We start from the raw sequence: 21,698 nt of genomic DNA, 5'->3' as shown, positions 1-21,698 counted from the left end.
AGATAAATCTCCATTGTGCTGTCCTGTCTTGCACATGCTCAGTAGCCGCCGGGATGAGTGTGGCCTCTGCCAGACAGACTTGAACAAGACAAATCATTCCCAGGGGGACATTTTATTTCTGTTGCACAGCACAATCCCCTGTCTCATTGCCGCTCCTAACAATCTGCCTTGTGAGACTATAGGATTGGAGTAGGAGAGAAGGAGAGAGAGGGGAGCAGAAGAGGGGAGAGAGAGGGGAGAGAGGGAAGGAAATGATAAGAAAAGGAGAAGAGAGATAAAGAATCGCTTGCTGACGAGAGACTTCCTGAATACTTAATAACCCCTCCACTGTACACGGGGTTACATTACAACATGAGACACATAACTCAACTTTGATCATATTAAGTGTGACCCACATGGATGAATTATTTGGTTTTCAACACAAGCAGACATACACAAACTGGGACATTCGCATTCAGCTTGTTTGTTCAGATAAGGGAGCGTGGTGATGTCGTTAAGTGCCAGTTGTCGCCTCAATTCTCTTCTGTTTTTCACGAGTGAGGGAAAAAGAGATAAACAAGTGGCGGAGTCTGTCGTCCCCCACCTCCTCTCCCCGGTCTCTTATTCCCTCTCTCCGCAGCTGACTGCTCCTAAATCTCCACGCTGGCCGGAGCCAGACAGCTCTCTCCGCCAGGTGACACAACAGCCCCCTTCCTTCCCTCCATCCATCCATCTTGATGCGGCCACACACTCACTCCTTCCCTCCATTTCTCTCTTTTTTCTCTCTCTCTCTCTCTCTCTACTCTGGATTCATCTTGGACTTGCCGGTCGGTCTGTCTTCAAGCTTGGCTGCAGCATATCTCTCTCTCTCTTCCTCTCCATTCAAGATGTTCTCTCTCTCAGACGCGCGCACACACACATTTTCACGCTGCCTTTCTCTGCCATAATTGTCTTTTTTCTCCTTCCTCTGTCTTAGTCTTTTCTCGACTTTTCTCAATCTCTTTTTTCCCCTCCGTCAACAGAACGCTATCGGTGTGTTTGTGTAGCTTTTGTTGCACAGCTCACTGCAATACAAAAGCCTTTGTTGGCCTGCCACCACTGTGATGTGGCGAGACGGAGATGCACAAGGACAAACTTGAGCTCCATGCAGCCAGCTTTGAGAAAGTCACCTCTCATTCTCAGATGCCAGCTCAACCTGCTGAAGGAGCTAGTGGGGCGCTAGTCAAACACACAGTATCTGTGTGTGTGTGTGTGTGTGTGTCCGTGTATGCATGTGTACACTTATTTGGGTATGCTACTGTGCTGATCTGTGTGTTTACATGAATTAGAGTGTATAAATCCGCCCATGTCGCTGCATTACTCCGTGTTTCCATCGGTGAAATTGCTTGTATATGTTTGTCAGTGGGGATTTTATTGCTGGTTGCAGGGCAGTGGCAGCTGTTGTGGGGGCTGAGCTGGCTGGGCTAATAATAACCCCCAAGCTGAGTGCCCATACATCGCCCCACATCGTTCAGGGGTGACCCCTGGGAGTCCAATTGCAATGGAGGGTGAGGATTAGGCCAGGTTCTGGATTAGAGAAAGCTATTTCACCCTTGTAGGGTGAAGGCAGGTGTCCAGGAATGCTCGACACTCGCTGGGTAATATTGGGGCTGTAACACTATGAATGCACCACTTTGGAAGGCTTTGGAAAACATGCATGCTGGTCTTGCATTACATAAATTGTTTATTCTCAAAATTTCTCTATAATACACACCGATTAGAATACGCACACAATGCACACACACACACACATCGATACAAACCACTTTTTCCCATCAAACTTCCAAAGGAAGGAGGGAAAAACCTGCAGTGAAACATGGCACAAATAGGATCAGCGACTTTGAATTTGGAGCTGAGGCATTTTTAGCAAAGCCGAATCTCCTTAATCTCTTCAGTACACATCTGGGCTGAGGAGAAAAGAACATGAAGGGAATGGACAACTACAGAGACGTTGCAAAATGGTTGAATAACATGTTAGATCAATACTACAATCTACACACGCCGTCAGGCAGATCTTTCACAATAGGCAGGGAATCAAACAAACTCTCTGAAATCCTCTGAACTGAAAAAAAATAATGTGGCTTTATCTGCGGCAGATGCTATCTGCTGTAGGGAAGTAGAGCATGATGTTATAACCTGTGCTCTATGGCTGGAGGAAATAAACTGAATGGGAGGCCATTTATTTCCTTGTGTTGGTTAGGGCACCCGCGGTGACAAAATGATCAATTGCTCATTATGACTAAGGAAAAAGGGTCAGAATATTATGAGCTATCAGTACAATTTCTGCTCTATACTAAATTTGTTTTTAAGGCATTTTATCATGTCCGGGAACAGAGAGAGATATGAGGGAGATTCAACTCATGTCATGCTTAGTCTTCCCTGCCTGTAGGTCTGGACCAGTCATGCGTTGATGCCTTTGATAGGCCAAATAACCTCATTGGCTGCCTCCATTCCTGTTCATTTCACAGTTCACTCTATTACTTGCATGAGCAATTATAGCTTTCTATTGCTGTTTGGATGTAGACATTGCCATAATTGTGTGTATGTGTGTGTGTGTGACTGTATGCATGCACGTGTGCGCATGCGTGTGCACGTTCCTGTGCGGCTCTTGATCCGCTCCAGGAGACCATATTTTCCAATGTTCCTTTACAGACTCTCACCTTTCTTAATGAGCTTCGGTGGGTTCCTGAAGAGGTCGAAACGGACACCATTTAGCATTTAATGCCCATTAGCGCCTGTGATGTGACCTAATTGAGCCAAAGCAATCAGAGTGCCCAGCCCTTTAAGTGTGGAGAAGTGAAGTGAACTCAAAGCCATTTCTCTATATTAGAGGTTGTATGATATTGCATGTGGGTGTGAGAGCGAGCTGGAGGCTAAAGGAAAAGGGCTGTGATGAGCAGACGGAGGGCTGCTGATAAAATTTCTGATGTGTTCTGTTCTAAAATGAAGGATTTTTGATGCGCTCTGTGAAACAGACGAAGAGAAATATTCGGCGCGTTTCATTTGGTGCTACTTTTCTAGCCGTCTTTTCTACCCCTAATCCCTCCTTCCATTGCCAGCCAGCTGTTAGCCTGTGGCTCAGTAAAATTGGACAGGTGAAGCGAGACAGCAGGGCGTTACTGATACACTTCGACAGAACCGCAGGCTATGCAGAGTTCGATCCGCTCATCAAGTGAGAGCAGAGGTGAAACTGTACCCCCTTTTTTAAAACGCAGCGCATGCACCTGCACCCTTGCTGTATTGTTCTCGTTACGCAGCCACAGTTAAGTCTTATTAAGATGAAATGTGTCTTATTGTGTTAAATATAGGGTACCATCCTCTGCACTCCTGTTCGTCTCTTTCCAGCACAGTTCAAGCAGCACGCAGAGAGCAGCCTGCGGAGGGGTTCAGCAGTGTGGAACACCTATTCAGTAGCGTTCTTTTCAAGATGTGCTGAGGTTGAAATATGAGCATTATGAACCTGTCTTCTGGTTGAGAATAGATTCCTCCGCAGGCTTGTAAAGTTGCTTTTGCTGGAGACATGACTTACAATAAGAGACAGTGCGAGTGTCCTTGTGAGTGTCAGAAATCAATTACATTGCGTTTCCCCTGTGGGTTGCAGGATTGTATACCTATGTGTGTGTGTGTGTGTGTGTGTGTGTGTGTGTGTAGAATGGTGGCTAGTACTGCCATTGTGTGTGGGAAGAAGTTTTCATTCTGACTTTAAGCTCTTAGTAAGAATCTAATTAACTCTTGTGCAACTGTCAGCTGCTCTAAAGAACAGTAGAGGGAGAGAGCATAGAGAGAGCTTCATTCCTCACCGTGGAATAAAACAAAGTTACTGAATGTTCTTGATAAACAAAGCGCACACACACACACACACACCAAGTATTCACAAAGTTCACAATGGGGTATGATGTTCAAAGGATGTTACCAAATGTGTGTGTTTGTATTTGCGCGTGTGCGTTTGTTTAGAGGAATGCTGTCGGCCTTCATTCCTATGGGTCTTTCCCTGCTTGCTCAGACAGGCTCCCTCTCCAGCTGGGTGTGTGACAGAATGGGTACAGTGGTACAATGTGATACAGCGCAGCGCAGCACAGTGTCACAGCAGAGCACAGGTAGTGCAGGACAGAACACGCTGCCGTCACACAACAGGACCGCTTGGACTGACGCAGGGGGAAGCTGGGCTGGATCCACCGAAATCACCGTTTTTCTCTCACATCGTCACCATTTCAATTAAAAGCTTCATGCTGTAGTGATAAGGGCTTTCAGATGTTCAAGATTCAAGTATTCCACATTTTACTGAACTTTTTTTTTCCCCACACACAAAAACAAAATATAGAAATGAGGGTAAAATGAGTAGGTGCTATTCCAAAATATCATATATCTATGTTGGAATGAAACGACTGCTTTCAATTTATCCTTCAATATCTCCTAAAAGTGGAGGATCCAATCTGTAACAGTGTTATTAGTGCTATTAGTGTTAATAGTCAATCAAAAGACTTACAAGATCCTTAATCTTGTGCTTCCAACCGTTTTGTAAGAGTGGGTGTCATTTTTTTCATAAGATGGATATCTCATTTTGGAATGAAAGTCGTCATGCATCATGCTTTCCTCATCAGCCAGCTAATGAAACCCTTGAAGTAACAAAAAACTATTAGCAAAACACGGGTAATAGATTTACGAATGGGACAGGTACGCTTTAACGAGAGGAGCTTGTTCTCTGAAGGCTGCGTTGATATTAAAAGAGATGTACCAGTTCTAGAAATACACATTCCCCAAAAAAAACAGACAGATGCAAAATAATGACATGCCGTAACAAATTTAATAGGGGTCATAAAGGTCGTATGGAGGAGTCGAGGGGGCACAGAGGTAGTAAGAGAGGGCTTGAGCTAGACAGAGTGGAACAGAATAGAAAAGAGGAAGCAGGGGTGCATCTTACCGGGGTAAAGCGGGTAAAGAGTTCAGAAAAAAAAGAGGACAAGCGGAGTGAAGCTGAGGTTAGGGTAGGGCCAGGATAAAGAGAGCAAGAGGAGGATAAGAGGAGGGTTTGCGTTGGAGGCGGGGAAGCAGATAAAGAGAGTAATGCAGAGGTTAAAGAGTTGCGTCTGTCTGCCGGCCCTCCTCAGTTGTGCATGCAGGACTCGTAGGTGGGCACCATGTATTTGATGTTGATGAAGGCGTCCTGTCCTCCGTAGCGCTCGAGTATCTCCAGAGTCTCCTGGATGAGGTCCCCGATGTTCTCTCTCTTCTGCTGGCTGTAGTCGATCCCGTCTCCGGTGTTGACTAGGGACAAGGGAGACAGAGGGAGAGAGAGAGAGAGAGAGGCAGAATGAGAGAGAGTGATGAACGGCTCATAACAGACGGGCCTCGCGCTGCACCACCTGTGACCACGCCGCACTCCGAATCAGCAAATGTCATCCTTCCAACTGATTTCAGACCCAGTGGCCAGAGCGGATTTAATTTACTCATCTCATTCTGTGGCCGGTTGCGACTCAACGGCACGACGGAGTTTTAACTGCTCAGCTGAAAGTTTAATGAGCCGGCCTGCGGAGGGGAGAGCAGCGTAAAGGACATATGAGTTAGAGACCGCTCTTGCTGTTCCACAACACTGTGCTGATGCACACTGGGCATGGGCAGTGACCTGGAGTCGTGCTCCAGAGGTGGGAGTGTGTGTGTGTGTGTGTGTGTGTGTGTGTGTGTGTGTAAGTGTGTGCCCACTTATGTTTAGTAGAGTTACACTTAATGTTTTGCAGCAAGCTTCTCCTCCAGACTCATCTATTGTCTAGCCATTGTGCCCCGAGGCACAGAGACCAAATTCAACACCCCCAAACTGTCCATAATGAAAAGGAACTGGGCTGTTTGTGTGTGTGTGTGTGTGTGTGTGTGTGTGTGTGTGTGTGTGTGTGGATGTGCACATCTTTTGCATTTGCGCAGGTGTTGCTGTATATGCAGGCTAAATGGCAAATGGACACGGGGAACACAATACACATGTGGCCAATCAGACTGCAGCCAGAGAGCCGTAGATTCACCCTCCCTCGGCACACATATATACACACACAGCCACACACACACACACACACACACACAGCAGTAAAACACACAAAATTGTACAACAGAGCTCTAGTGCGCTGGGGGAACTTGTTATCGAAAAAACATTCCTGAGGTATCCAGCCTCCACTGCCTCCTCCCTCTGACCAGCAGGCACACTTAAACACACACACACACGCTCACAGGCGTGTACAAACACGCACACACACACACACACACACACACACACAGATCGCAACTTTATCAGCACACAGCAAACTGCCAATCTCGTGCCACTGCACTGAGGGCTCAAAACACTTTTCAGAGGAAGGTAAATATAGAGAGGAATGAGGCACACATGCACGTACACACACACACACACACACACACACACACATCCAAGATTGTTGTTGTAGGCAAAGCCCTGTTCAACTGAAATATCCTGGAGCGAAGTCATGGATTTATTTCATGAGGGCAAAGCTATAAAATGAAACAAAGAAAAACACACTGGTCATTGGACTCGAGGCGTTTGTTATATGAGTGACACAAGAGCAAATTTAAACGCTAACACTCATTGGAGGAGAGGAGAGGAAACGAGACGAGATGAGATGAGATGAGATGAGACAAAGCGATACGGAATGAGACGAGATGAGAGAAGAGGAGAGGAGAAGAGAAGAGAAGGGAAGGGAAGAGAGAGAAGAGAAATGAAAAGGAGAAGAGAAGAGAAGAGAAGAGAAGAGAAGAGAAGAGGTCTACAGCGTATCATGAAGTCTACCTGTGATGTGAAAGTTAACAGCAGGACTTCAAGGGAGACCCCTCGGCCCTCTCTCTCACTCCTAATTAGACCTGGAGAGAGGGGACATAAAACCTCCTCTTCCCCACTTCTCTCTCTCTAACACTTTGTCCTTTATTCTTTCTCCATCTTTTCCAATCTCTCATCTTATCTGACACACGCTTCTCTCTCTCTCTCTCTCTCTCTCTCTACCTCCCCACCCCTCCATGGCTTCCTCATTAAAACACAAAAGGGAGCCAGTCCCATAAAGTGGGCTGTTAAGCAGTAACACTTCTATGATCCGCCGCGCTGTTCTCTGCTCAGGATTCACTCTCCTACTCTCTATATGAAAGCGACGGTGGAGAATGCTCCGGCTCTGCTTTGACCACCGTACGGAGAGCATTGCTTTGTGTTCAACAGCCTCGGCCTTGTTCAGCAGCCGTATGCTCTTTTCCATTTAAAAAAACAAACAAAAAAACACAATAACCTCATACACTCAGGAACGCAGCCCTCAAGAAAAGCTCTCGTTCTATGTGTATGCTCAGACTGCGCGCTATTCCTGAGAGCTGCCCACAACACAGACCGCTGCACCCTACTAGTTAGCAAAATCTTAAATAGCAGGCATCTGAGCAATAAAAGAGAAAAAGCGAGAGAAGCCCTTGTAAAAACCGAAAGGCATATGAGCCCATCAATGAGGAATGAGGACACCAACACACTGCGGTGTGTGTGTGTGTGTGTGTGTGTGTTTGGGTCTGAGTGATCAGAGAGACTGAGCTATGCCGGGCCGTTAGAGAGAAGTGAAGAAGATAAGTGACAGGAGCTAGTGGGGCCGCTCTCGCAGTCTGTTTCAGCTGTGCGGTGCGTATGCATGTGTGTGTGTGCGTGCGTGTGTGATTGAGTGTGCGTGCGTGCATGCTGGGGCGCCCTATGGGTTGCGAGCCAGGCCCACGGAGAGCCACCCCCTGTTAGTGTGGAAATGAGCAGCCAGAGCCGGCCCAGAGGGAGGGCTTGGCCTTCAGACAGGGAGCATGGGGAGCCGGGGAGGGGCGGCCTGGGAACCAGGAAAAGCTGAGACCCGTTTTCTGGGGGGCTGGAGGGGGAGCGAGGAGGCCCTGCATGTGGGAACTGGGGGATTGTTGCTGTATTGTGTATTTCAGCCCGTCGACTGCATTTCTACCGCTGAGCTGTTTGGAGGCCAGCAGCATCAAAGCATGAGGCCAGAGGAATTTGCAACAATTCTCAATATTTAAAGATTAGAAAGGGAGAAGTGTGTTTAAGGAGGGAAGGGAGGGAGGGATGGAGGGAAGGGAAGGGAAGGAGGGGGGGTGAGGGTGTTAAAAGCTGCCTCTGCAAATGTCCTTCAGCAAAATAACTTCTCTCTCTCTCTTTCTCTCTCTCTCTCTCTTCTCTCTCCTCCCTGTCTTTTTCTTGCTTTTGGCAATATCTGAAACCCTGGGCAGAGAGAAAAAATCTTTAAAAACAATCGTAATAAAAACCCCGGCCCTGTGAAGAGAGGGAAGGGCCCTAGCAGGAGTTGGCTGCCTGCTCCTCTGAGGGAGAGGCAGGGTCGATACGGCCACAGACAGGGGAGGATTCTCAGTGCAGTGACATTTTGCTAAACAGGAGACAGAGGAAGAAAAGGAAGACAAAGCGCTTTGTTTCTGTCTTTCATGATAAATCCCGGGGATCGGAGGGGTTCTTAGCTCAAAGACCCAGGAGGTGAGGAGGTGAGGAGGATAGCAGGGAAGGCTGAAAGACAAGGGAGAGATAAAAAGAGCTTGCTCTATCTATCTATCTATCTATCTATCTATCTATCTATCTATCTATCTATCTATTCCTCCCGGGGGTCTGCTGCGATCCCGGCCAAACCACGCCACACCAAGACAAAACTACGCACAAGAACAGCTGCAACCTTCCTCCTCCTCCTCCTCCGCCCTTCTCTTTATCCATCCCTCATTCCCCACGGTCCTAAACAACCTGTCCTCCCATATCAAGCTGGTTGACAAGCAGTCACAGATGCAGGCAGCATGCTTCGTGTTTTTCCTCCTAGCTAATTTCAAATTTGTGGTCAGTTGATTTTGAAGGTATGTTTTCTGTGGGTCTGTGTGCGTCTGTGTGAATGAGAGATAGGCATAATAGATAGGGTAAACGTCCCTATTAAGCCCACGTACCATATAAGCCCACTAAAAAAAAACTACACCATCATTTTTTGCTGTGTGATGTTTCTTCCAATGAAGCTGCTTGTTACATAAATTACACTTTTTATTGTAAGCCAATCAGATTTGTCGATATTGAGTTATCGAAGCACATGTGTGACATGTGCCTGCTGATCCCAGAAGAAGTTGCAAAAAAACTTTGGTGATTTTGGTACCCTCAGAAGATAACATTTTTTGTATATTTCTACTCCTGTTTTTAGTAAATACTCATTTGTTATCAAAATTTAAGTGATTAGTGTTTTGAATACGACATATGTTAGAATATTACTTGAATTAGAAATATTGTTTCTTTTGAAATCAAAATATGAGTTTTAGCATGCTAGCAAACAGACCACATGCTGCATCAATACAGTAGCTGCATAGTATGGTTCATTGCAATGACATAAAGCATGATAAGCATGTATAGTTTACATTTTTGAATGCAGTTTATATTATTATACTGTTAAATAGACAATAAATGTGTATGTTTATCTTCTTTATTTATTTTTTAATTAACATTTTTACCTGGTGGGCTTAAAGGGGACGCTAGCAAAAAAATCACACTGTCTGGGGTGGATATAAATGAGTATAGCTAATTACGTCTTTGCATGATCAATTTATACTTTTCATGTTATGTTAGTGCACCATATATAGATTTATTTCATATAGTTGTTTTTTTAATGTCATGTGCGTATAATAAAATATTCTGTCTTTTAACCATAAATTCACTGATGTTCCCTTTAAGCCCACCTGCTCCCATTAAGCCCACTTGACTGTGTTTCAATGGGGATTTTCTCCCTTTTGACCTTTGAACCATTTTCTGTCTTCAGAAATCTTCATAAAAACATCTACACTTTCAACCAGCTGGCTGGACCAGAAATTTTGGCCAATTTCAAATGCCAACAGCACGCCATAGGATAGAGATACAGACAAAATGACAACACATATTGAAAGATGAAGTATTGAAGAGTAATTTCCACTATAGTTTTGATTTTGTTCGTAAATAGTTTTTTGGCTACATTCCAAAGAAGACATGTTGTAAGTTTAGCTTTTTCTGCGTTGACAACACAGCAAAAAGGCTGGTCATGCCTATTTCAAATGCCATTTACAGGCCATAGGATAGGAGTGGAGACAAAATGAAAATAGCTATTGAGAGCTAAGAGATTACAGATTTGAATAGAACAAGTTTGTATTGTTAAGATTTTTTAATTATATATATATTTATTTATCAACAAATCATGAAGTGGGCTTATTTGGAACACCCATGGGCTTAAAGGGTACGTTAGGTACCCATTAAGCCCATGCTAGACTTTTGACATATTTTGACAAATTAAACAATAAAAACATTAGAAATTGGTATAAATGAATTATTGACACTTCAAATGAGAGATTAGACTTTCTTTTTAACTAAAATGTTCTCACTTAAATTGGGGCAGTATATATTAAAAATGTCTGAAAAGCGGATTTGGTGGTCTTAATAGGGACGTTTACCCTAGATAAGAAGGAGAGAGAGACAGAGAGAATGATATATGCCTGGTTTTTGTGCCGTGTTGAGCCAGATACTCCAAGGAAAGCAAACCGGTTCGAACCGATGGTTACAATAGCCGCTTATTGTTTCATCTCAACCTCTGAAACTGTTACAACTTACTCTTCTGTCTGAAGATTCCTGACCTAGGTTGTGTGTGTGTGTCTGTGTGTGTGCGTGTGTGTGTAGTGAGGTTATACTCCCCAGGTGCCTCTCATGTGTCGTGGCTGCTATGCTCCTGCGAGGGACCGGGTGACACACGCTCCGTAGCGGCTTTGGGAAGTTCAGCCCAACATTCCAGACTTGATCCAGCATAATATAACCCGCCCGCCATGTTTCTAATCAACTTACCGCTGATTGTGGAGGTTACTTATGAAAGCAGCTTACAGAGGAGGCCCCCAACACAATGCCTCTTTGATAATAGCAACCAGAGGCAGAAGAGAGTCAACGACTGTTACTGTATAGGCTTGGTTGTGTTAGTGTTCTTTTTTTAAAACTAGGCAAGCGGCTTGGCCTGGCTTGTAAAGGGAAACGGAGGAATGCAGGTTATGAGAGTGCGGCGGAACAGCTAGAGTTCCAGGAATACTTTATGCAGAGGTTGACCAAGGCTGCGGAGCTGAGGGTGTTGTGTGCGTGTGAGTGTGTGAACACTTGGAGGGGCGCGTGTGTTGTCATTGTGTCCTATCCCTGACCCACGCGGTGGGAGACGCTGGCCGACGCCCCCGCGGCTGGGGAGGGGCAGAGCGAGCTGATCTCATACTGCTACACATCTGGAGCCCATTCTCCCACCGAGGGCCGGCCCCAGCCCCGCGACACCACAGTCTGCTCCAACTTCAGTTAATATCACATGATTGAGGCTCTGGGAGAGAGAGAACGGGCCTGAATTGTGCAGTTGTGTGTGCCGGCATATGTGTAAGTGCGAGTGTGTAAGTGCGTGTGTGTGCATGTATGTGTGAGTGTGTGTGCAGCTTTGCATGTCCTCATTTTTTTTTTAGAGCGTTACATCTCCGATTGCACTTGATTTGCTGTGCAATTATTGTGAAAGCAACCATTTGCAACTCATTGCAAGCTGCTGAAACTGAAGGCTTTCATGAACAAATGGAACTTCCCCATCAAACTGAATTGGCAAGTACGTACAATATTTGAAACAAACAACAAATATCCAGTCCTGCCAACCACTAAAAAAGTTTTTTTGTGACGTGCTTTCCCCAGCCTATTTTATTGTGTGAACTGGTGACTGTATAGAGAAATGAACGCCACACTTTTACGCTTTATTTGCTAGCTCTCTCAACAGCAAAACATTTGCACACCCTGGATATACTGTAGGCTCTTGCACTGAACTGTAAATTTGTAAATCTGTAAACATTTTCTAATCTTTAAATCTGTCAATAGTCTAGACACCAAGAATTTATTTTCTAGCCAAAGAGATACTTAACGTATATTAGCACAAAGAAGATGCATTATCTTGGACATCAACATGCTTTATGTATTGTTTTTGTTATTTGTTGTCTTCATATCACACATCATATTCTTTCTGCTGCAATGACCTAATTTCCCCTCAGGGATCAGTGAAGCTAATTCTGAATCTTAATCCTAAAAGTTATAGGCAGATGCTTTTTCCATGCAATTACAATTACAATTGTCAATTTCTGATTTGTGTGCCTTTGATATTTGTGTGTACTTTGCTTGATTTGTGCACCAAGCTGAAGGCAAACTATAGTGCAGCACCATGGTTTTCAAACTTTCCCCCCTAGACTCAAATTTCAAACCACATTGTTGTCATAACCAAAACCAATGTTGCTATTCTGTTGGCTTAACTACACTGGGTAGGCTACTAACAACTAGCCCACCATATTTTATTCAGCATCATTTAAGCTGAATGGGCTTGGAAATGGAAGGCTAACAGAAAAAAATGTCAGATGAATCCACACATTTTTCTAAAACTATATGGAGACAGACAGGCAGGCCTAGAGAGAAGGAGAGGGAGAAGTGCATAGTGTTTGTGTGTGACAGAGGGTGTGTAGGTGTGAGGAGGTGGCGCGGAGAGGAGGAACCACTGGAGGAGGCCTGTGCTTAACAGCAGGGCTCTAATTAAAAGGGCCTCACAGTTGGGCGCCAGGCAGGCCTCTCATAAAGAGACTCACACTCTGGCAGAGGGGTGGGGGAGACCAGGTGTGTGTATGTGTGTGTGTGTGTGTGTGTGTGTGTGTGTCTGTGTGTCTGTGTTAGAGACAGTGAGAGAGAGAGAAAGAATGAGTGAGTTTTCAGAGTATGAGTGTGCATATGCAAATGGGTAATTGTGTGTGTGTGCGTGTGTATATTTGTGTGTGAAAGACACACATGGAGAGAGAATAAGTGCGCTTGTATGAACACATGTGACAAGGACAGAAGGAGAGCGAGAGAGAGAGAGAGAGAGAGTGAGAGAGAGAAAGAGGGGGAGGGGGGCATGGGGAGTGTGTGTTAAGTAAAGTAGAGTAGGTATGACGTTCCTAAAACACCCCTCTTTCTGTCTGCCAAAGTCCCCAACCCCCTTTTCCCCTAATGGATAAGCCAGAGGCTGACTGACAGCACAGCTGTGGCTCACACACACACACACATACACACACACACACACACAGCTGGAGCTGGACCCATTCCCACTCTGTTGCTGTTCCACCTCAGCCTTTGTATGCAATCAATAACAACATGCTCACTTCAGCTTAACACAGCTAGCCACAAGGAGGGAGCAGCTTCAGTCTCATCACATTACACACACACACATACATACATACACACATACACACACACACACGCACACACGAGAGGCTGAGGTCATTTAGCCATGACCAGCTGCATGCTGCAGTAGCATCCGGAGAAAGTATCAGTACAACCAACATGAACACAGACACACACACACACACACACACACACACACACACACACACGCATGCGCACATACAGATGGATATCCACATGAGGTTGCGAGGAGAGAAGTAAAGCGATGGGCTTATGGCCAGCAGTAGTTTATTAAACCCCCAACCCCTACACCAGCCATCATCTGACTGCTCATGCTTACTGAAGTCTAACCTTTGCTGTAGGTCAGTGATCTCATTTTCCATGTGTTCATCCAACCCAGCAGTGTTCAGTCTATAGGCTAGCCGCTCCACAGTGCCATTTCAACCCAGCGAAACCCGGACGTCAGCAAAGGAGTACGCCAGTTGGAGGAAAATGTGACAAGGTCAGATTGCAGAACAGAAAGTGGGAATGGGGGAATGTGTAAACAAGGTTGAGACAAAGACGTAACCTGCTGAGGATGCTCCTGAGCTGCACGGGAGCTAAAGCTGTTAGAGTCCTATCGATCTGGCTCCCACTGGCTCAGTAGTCTACATCTGTACATAGGTATACAGGAATTGAATTCCAATTCCACACTTCCGCCAAGACCGTGCCATGTCTTTGGCTAATCTTTTCTTAGAAATCCCAGGCTGTAGGAGGGATTCAAACCCCTACTGAAGCAAGGTGGGTCTATCACTCTTCCACACCTCACAGAACCATCTTTTTGTTCATTTCTTTTTCAATTAGCCAACTAGGCCTAAGCCTATTTCAGCAGCCATGACCAAGAGCAATATCACTTTGCACCATTTAGCCATATTATTAATGGACAAAAAGGGCTCATCTTAGATGATGGATCAATGCTATTTTCCAAGCTGTTACCATGTCCATTATTGTTTCAATTACCTCCATCCAGATAATGGTTATCCCATGCAGTCCCATTTCATCCGATTGGTGCCTATTAGATACACATGGGAATCAGCTTCAATATGTCGCTGGTCTGTGGGTTAGAAGCTCTCTCATGTAAAGTTTACAGGTAAATCACACTGATATCTGAGGAGGGAACTACTAGAACTACTTTTTTTTTTTTAATTAGATTCCACATTCTTCAATGCACTGTAGCCTCATACATAAGAGACAAAGAGAGAGTATCAGTATTTTGAGACAGTAACGAATCCAGTGCGTGCACGTGTGTGTGTGTGTGTGTGTGTGTGGGGTGTGTGTGTGTGTGTGTGTGTGTGTGTGTGTGTGTGTACAGTATGTATTTGTATTTCTGTTGCTGGTGACAAATGATCCCTGAGGCTTTCATATGGGCCAGGAAATGCAGACGAGGTAGCTCTTATTGCAGCTTTGGCAAGACAGCAGGCCATACAATACATAACCCTAACTGACTGAACCACATCACACCACACCACACCACACCACCAAGTCTACCATACTGGACTTGACTACGCTGCACACCAGGGAGCTGTAGCTGCTGAGTTCTGGGTAAGCCTGTTTGTAAATGTGTAGGCGACAGTGTGCAGTACATATACATGTCCAATATTCCTTTTTTTTTTCTTCCCAAAGAAATCTACAGATAAATGAAGTTAGGGATCATGGGCAAACAGAAAAGAAAGAATGTAGAAGATTGAAATGGTGCAAAACACACACCGGCCCCATAACTTGCAATTAAAAGATCTTACGACTAAAATATTGAATGATGTGATTAATAAAGTGCTTCAACCGCAGGTGATGAAGTGTTCCTCTTTAATATAATTGTCTCTATCACTGCTGTCAACCTTTTAGGTAGGCAAAAGCCCGACTTCCTTAGAATGTAAAAAATGAAAGTGCAGAAAAAGAAAAAACATAAAAAAGAATCAAAGCCTTTAACAATACAGCTTACCACAGAGGATCTAGCCTTTCCCACTCTGTCTGTCTGTCTGCCTGCCTGCCTGTCTGTCTCTCTCCCTGGCTGCAAGGAGAGTGTCAGTGCTGTCAGGTGTGAGTCAATGCCGTCAGATGCGATCTCATTACGCCAGCTTACCTCAAGGTTAGCAGTGGGTTGCTGGCTAGGCACAAAATCGATCTGCACCAGGGACAGGCGTTAAAGGCCACCGTGGCGTGCTGCGCACACACCAAGACACAAACCAAACAAACCCTGCACTTTGAAATGCAAAGCCAGGCCAACACCGGCACACGCACATAGAGGATATATACACACAGCTGACAAAGTGCAGTGCTACAGAGCCTGATCCCATGTGAAATAGGTGGGGATGAACATATTGAACATATTGCAGGAATTGACCTTGTCTCCAAAGTTCCTAACACTAAACAGAGAGAGAGAAGACATCAGCAAACACTTCATCGGGCGCTCTCTCTTCCATATCTACTCAGTGGTCAAAAAGCTTTTCTTATCTTCTGCTGTCAAGTGTGCTTTATCCATACAGATAATGGAAGAGGCCCTTATCATGCAAACAAAACAAATAAGTATTCAACACTATCACTTAAAAACAGGCCCTGGAATACCCAGGCTAAAACCCTGGACAAGTATATCACTTCGTGCATACCTTAACGATACCTCGCCTTAGATCAGTGTAGCCTGTGGCCTACAGTGTACATCTCACAACAACATCCTTAACAACTCTTGGCCTTCTAATCATGTTGTCTCTTGGCACATGAAGCAGACGAATGTGTACCCAGAGGTGACAGCAGCTAGACTAACTATCTTTTGATGTCTGACATGTTTGACAGGATCACAACATCCATTAACACGTTTTCACATCCTTACCATCTATGCACCATCACAGTTTCAACAAAATACCAACCTCGGCATATGTCTGTACGAAAATGTCACAGCACCATTTATTTCTCACAATTGAGTATATAAAGATGTCAAATTAGTGGCTGTCATGAATGCTAAATAAAAGGCAGGGGGTATTTTTATTCCTACTCTTGGTAGTTTGCGACCTTCAGCACCAGGAGCTAATAGTGAAGGAATTAATATTCATAGGAAACAGCTTGGCTGATGTACCTTTGCTCTGGTAACAGGTGTCCATACGTGGGGGATATTGGCGCCTTGCTAACGCTACACCCCTCCTCCCTCATTTACACATCTTAATGGGTACAGAGAGCATATGTTTAAGTTGCTACAAGGAAATTGGTAATGCTCTGTTTTTTGCTGTCTTTTTATTGAGATTTATTCTCCTTCAAATGGAAGCTTTTGAATTAAACATTACAGCAGAGCTTGGACATAGAGTGTTTCGTTAGCACCTCTTTAGTGTGAGTCTTGGGCACACAATGAGGGACAGGCAGAAATATAGGCTAGCCCATTGTCAGCCTCATGCTAAAGCCATAAACTTCATCGGGTCATGGGTGAAAGCTCTGCGGGTCAAGTATGACTAATTGGTGGTCTGACCTATGAGAGAGAGACGGGGCAGAGAGGGGTTTACTGATGGACAGAGAAGAGAGGCAGAGATAGAGACAGATGATGAGATGATGAGATTAGGTCTGGGGTGTTACAAAGTGAAGCGAGACAGAGGAGAGGCAGGCCTCAGATGAGGTCTGAAAAATGGAAAGAAATGGAGAAAGGGGGCTGCTGAAGGAGGACTGACTTGGACAATAAAGGGAGGAATGGAATCAGAAGAATCGCTCTCGTAAAGACAGCACATGTCCAGGCAGACAGTCACGTGGGTTTCAGGTGGAAAAACTGACATGGTGAGAGAGAGAGAGAAAGAGAGAGGGAAAGAAAGGGAGGAGGTCGAGCGGCGTAGCGAATTCAAAGAGCAATTCCATTTGTCCTCTTCACTCGTCAGAAGAGGAACATTTGAAGTGACATACTAATTTAAGTCAGTGACAACTCAAACCCTATCACTGACATTACCCTAAAGCACGGTGAGGATCCTCTCCGCACTTCAAATTTTTTGCAAATCATTTAAGAAACGTGATTGTAGTTTAAACATCAAAGGAATACGGTGTGCTTTAGTTTGTCAGAAGCACTGCATTATCTCTCCTCGCCAAGAAACGGTGTCATTACTGCACCGCATGAAAAGACTGGCACACGTGCATATGAACACACACACACACACACACACACACACATACACGCGCGCTCATACGTACACACACATACGGACACGCAGAAACAGACACACACGGTGATGTCCATATGCAGTGATGTATTCTCCCTCATACAGATGTGGGGGCGTTGTGTCTGCCTAATAAAACCACTTTAGCCTTCATAACCACTTTAGCCTTGGAAGCTACCGTCAGTGGAAGGACAAACACACATACACATACACACACACACACACACACACACGTACAGGCACGTACAGGCACGCACATACACTAGCGGTGAGCGGTCCAGCCCTTCCATTAGCCTAATGAAGTGGCTCCCTAAGATGGATGACATGACATCACCTCCACCACCAATCACAATATCACCCCTAAAAAACCTTCCACTAAAAGCCCCACCCCTCCTCCCCGTCGCCCCCCCCCACCCCCACCCCCCGTCGCTCCCCTGTCTCACTGGACCAAATGGACGATGAGCATTCCAGGGCCCGCTCTGCCCCCCACAACACTTTTATTGGTCTGGTTATTTATCTCTTTAATGCAATTGGCTGGAGCGGACGCCTATGGAGGTGGAGGGCTAGTAAATCACGGAGGGGCGGCAGTGTGATTAAAAGAACTTTGGTCCAACAATGACAACGGCACCAGGCGGACGGCATGCAGTCCGTCTGAATCCTGAACAGGGGGGCAATGAGAGACGAGGGTACGGAAGCCTCAGGGCAGCAGCTCACTGGGGAGACGGACTAGGGCTTTGCAAGGGTAGAGGGGAAAAGGAAAGGGGGCGAGGAGAGGAGAATGAGAGGAGAGAATCTCTTTCTTTCTCCCCCCCCCCCAGAAGGACAAAGGGAAGTGTTTACGGGTGGAAGGATGCAGGTACAGGCATCCATAAACAGCCAGTGTTTTACAGGCAGCGGCGCGGCCCTAGGGCCTGTCAAGGTTTACGAGTGCCCAGGCCCTTTAAAGCAGGAGTGTTTAAGTGTGGTATTTACATAAATCGGGCCAAGGCGTCTGTCTTAATGTCTCCCACAGGCTGATAAGCTGAGGCTGGCCTGTCATCGGTGGACAGGGAAATGCACTGAATGAGCTCCTGAGTGTTGTTGAATGATGTTGAATGACCCGGCATGATGATATTACTTCCCTGTAATTATGGATCAAAATGATAAAGAAATCCTGTTTGAAAAAAGACTGTTGTTGTTGCTGTGATCTGAACATTAAAATAATGCTAAAATAACTGTTAAATGCTGCAACTTTTCCACCTTAACAGCAGTGTCTGCAGTATATCACAAAGGCCTACAGCTCTCAAAGCAAATAAGCTGTGATACTGCAAACCTTTATTGCACAAGCCCGTGCAATTAAGCCCACACATCCTCATTGAGTTCCAATGTCAATTTGGCCTCTATCATCATTGGACTTTCTGTTGGCCAACCTTGTGTGCCTTCTGCCAGCTCTCTCTTTTTTTCTCCAGCCTTTGTTTTTTCTCTTCCTCCACAGAGAGAAAGAAATGAGAGTGATGAAAACATGGCGAAGGCTATGGAAAACAGGCTTAGCTACTTAACTGCCCAACTGGACTGTATGTGTGTGTGTGTGTGTGTGTGTGTGTGTGTGTTCACAGTATGTTTGTGTGTGTGTGTGTCACCTTTACAGTATGTTTACTTATTATTAGCAGATGCCCCTACCCACTGGGGAAGGTACAGTCCAAACAGAGACAGAGGGAGGAATAGAGGGAGGCAGGGAAGGAGGGATGGGAGGATAGAGGGAGGGAGGGTATTGAAATGTGCTGGGACAGCAGTACCGTCCCGGTGTGAGTCATAGGACGTGCTGTCAGCAGCCGTCCAACATCACACACTGACTCATTAGGCTGGAGGAGAGGAGATGACAACAGCAGCCATGATCAAGGGGAATGGAAGAGGGACATCACAGAGAGACAGACAGGGAAGACGCAGCCAGCATCAGCAGTAACGGTGGTGGGACTTCTCTCGGTCCCACGCACCAAGAACTGACAGACCCACACGTAAAACTGCACAAGCACACACCCGAATACACCCAGCACCCAGACAGAGAGAATGGTTCAGAGGAGGAGGTCCCCATCATTTTCTCCTCCCAAGTTATTCCTGATCAAATTTAGCCATCCCTTCCCACATTTTGGGTGTGGATGTCTTTCAAACCTAATAGATTTGTCATTTAGGCCAGTATTCATTGTCCGAGTTCTTCCTCTCTTTAAAGGTCCCACATAACAGGAATTTAAATCATTTTAAAATCAGCTTCCTCTATGTATATATGATCAAAGCTATTTAATGAAGACGTGGTTAAAATTTGATTTTGTTTGAGTGGTTAAATTTAAAGTTATCGCATTTTCAAAAATCCACCCATTTTTACAGGCAGGATTCTGAGCCTACACAATCATTCAGTTTAACTAATTCAATTAAACTTTTAGGCTAACTGAACTACATTTATTTGCAGAAGATTATTCCTATCCGGAGCCACAGTATATTTGAAAACAATGTCATGGAAAATTAATAATATGGGACCTTTAATATTCTTTCCTCTGCCTGAAATCTTCTGATACCCTGACATTTTTCTAATATCCTGACATCTGACACATACCCTGACATGTTATTGTGGGCTGCATGTGTACGTGTGTGTGTTTGTGTGTGTGTGTCTGTATGTATATGTGTGTGTGTGATTTGACTGTGACTTTAAGTTTTGAGTAAATTCACTTTTATACACTCTAGGTGCCGAGCCCACAGCAGGGACTTACAAGTCACATCCATACATCACATTCTAATTTGTGCACAACACACATATTCCTAGACAAACTCAGGTGTATTGCCACTTTTCCCAGGCTTTATTCATCAAGGGTGCCACATAGTGTGTGTGTGTGTGTGTGTGTGTGTGTGTGTGATGCATGCATATCATGGCTGCTTGAAGCTTATAGGCTTTCCTCATTAGAACCCCATGTTTGTCCATGTAGTCCCTGGGCTGAACGCTGTCCCCCGGCCCAGTGGAGAGCAGGACCATTAGGTCAGCGGAGAGGGACCATTTATTCGTCTCTTTTCTGGCTGTGGCTGTATTATCTGCTGTGATGCTATTTGTCTGAGCCCAGCCAAGCCGCCGGTGCGACAGGGGGAGGGAGGGGGGAGGGGGGAGGGGGGAGGGAGGGGGAAGATGAGTGATGGGCTCGCAGACGCGGCCAGTTTTGCTTGGCTGACAAACTGGGGCAAGAGCTGGAGGGATATGGCGAGGAGAATGAAGGGAAAGAGAAGGGGTGGAGGTAGGGAATGAACGCGTTTGGAGATGCTGCGGTACAGCCGGTCGCCAGAGGACACAATTTACAGCACCTGTTGGCCGTGATTGATCAAAGGGAAAAAGGAGAGAGGGTAATAGCGTGTGGTCTGACACGGGATGGAGAGACGGGATGGAGGAGCGGGTTAAGACCACAGACCGAGAGAAAGATGGAGTGCGTGAGAGGGAGCGAGGGATATTGGGGGCTAGGAGGGTAATAAAGACAAAGGGAGTGAAGGGAGGAAGGGGAGGAAGCGGGGAGCGGAGGGAGTGAGGGGCCAAGAAATAGAGAGAGAGAGAGCGACAGAGGGAGAATGGGAGATGAATAAAGAGAAAGGGTCCCGGGTGCAGGAATGTGTGAGAAAGAGAGATAGAGGGAGTATGTGTTTGTCTCCTGATGGGAGTGTGTTAGGAGTCCATCTGTGGAGAAATGAGATCAGTAGCTGACTTAGTGGTAGAGGAAGACTTTGCTGCCCTGCGGCTTACACACTGACTCCACACCGCCCCCCCCCCCCCCCCCGCCCCCCCGTCTCCCTCTTTCGCTCTCTGCTCTCATACAACCTGCAGCACATTTAATCTGCTGGACGATTCTGTGCGTGTCTGCGTGTACGTTCGGGTTTGTGTGTATGTGTGTGTGTGTGTGTGTGCGCACGCGAAAAGCAAGCGAAGCCTTATTACCCAGGCTCCTGTCCCACTCCACCTCTCCATCAAATGACTAGGGCGGCCTCCTCCACTCTCCTCGCCTCACTATCTCGCTCGCTCCATCCCAGCTGAGACCACAGAGGAATCTCCTCATAGAATCACCCACTAAATCATCTAGCACCAGACACCCTGGCAAACACTCTTACTGGGAGCTTTCATTTCAACTCTAAACACACACACGACGGTGGGTGCGCATGCTAGTGCGCGCGTGTGTGTGTGTGTGTCTCTGTGTGTCGGGGGCAGTCAACTAGAAAAGCCACATCACTGTTTTATTTGTGCATTTGAACGTGAATGCATTTGGTTGTATTTTTTATGAGCTATAGGTAGGTAAACATGT

At 45.8% G+C, this 21,698-nt stretch overlaps 1 protein-coding gene across 1 annotated transcript in view; it reads right to left on the bottom strand.

The window, feature by feature from the left end:
• Nucleotides 1–5,122: 5,122 nt before the first annotated feature.
• The window catches only part of pacrg (PARK2 co-regulated), a 122,205-nt gene continuing 105,629 nt past the window's right edge, over nucleotides 5,123–21,698 (bottom strand). Inside the window, exon 5 of the mRNA XM_078289670.1 lies at nucleotides 5,123–5,283. Within this exon, the coding sequence (XP_078145796.1) occupies nucleotides 5,123–5,283 (161 nt within the window). The remainder of the gene's footprint in view (nucleotides 5,284–21,698) is intronic.

Source organism: Centroberyx gerrardi, chromosome 17, assembly GCF_048128805.1.
Source record: "Centroberyx gerrardi isolate f3 chromosome 17, fCenGer3.hap1.cur.20231027, whole genome shotgun sequence".
NCBI classification, from domain to species: domain Eukaryota; kingdom Metazoa; phylum Chordata; class Actinopteri; order Beryciformes; family Berycidae; genus Centroberyx; species Centroberyx gerrardi.
This window is presented reverse-complemented; position numbering and strand designations above follow the sequence as displayed.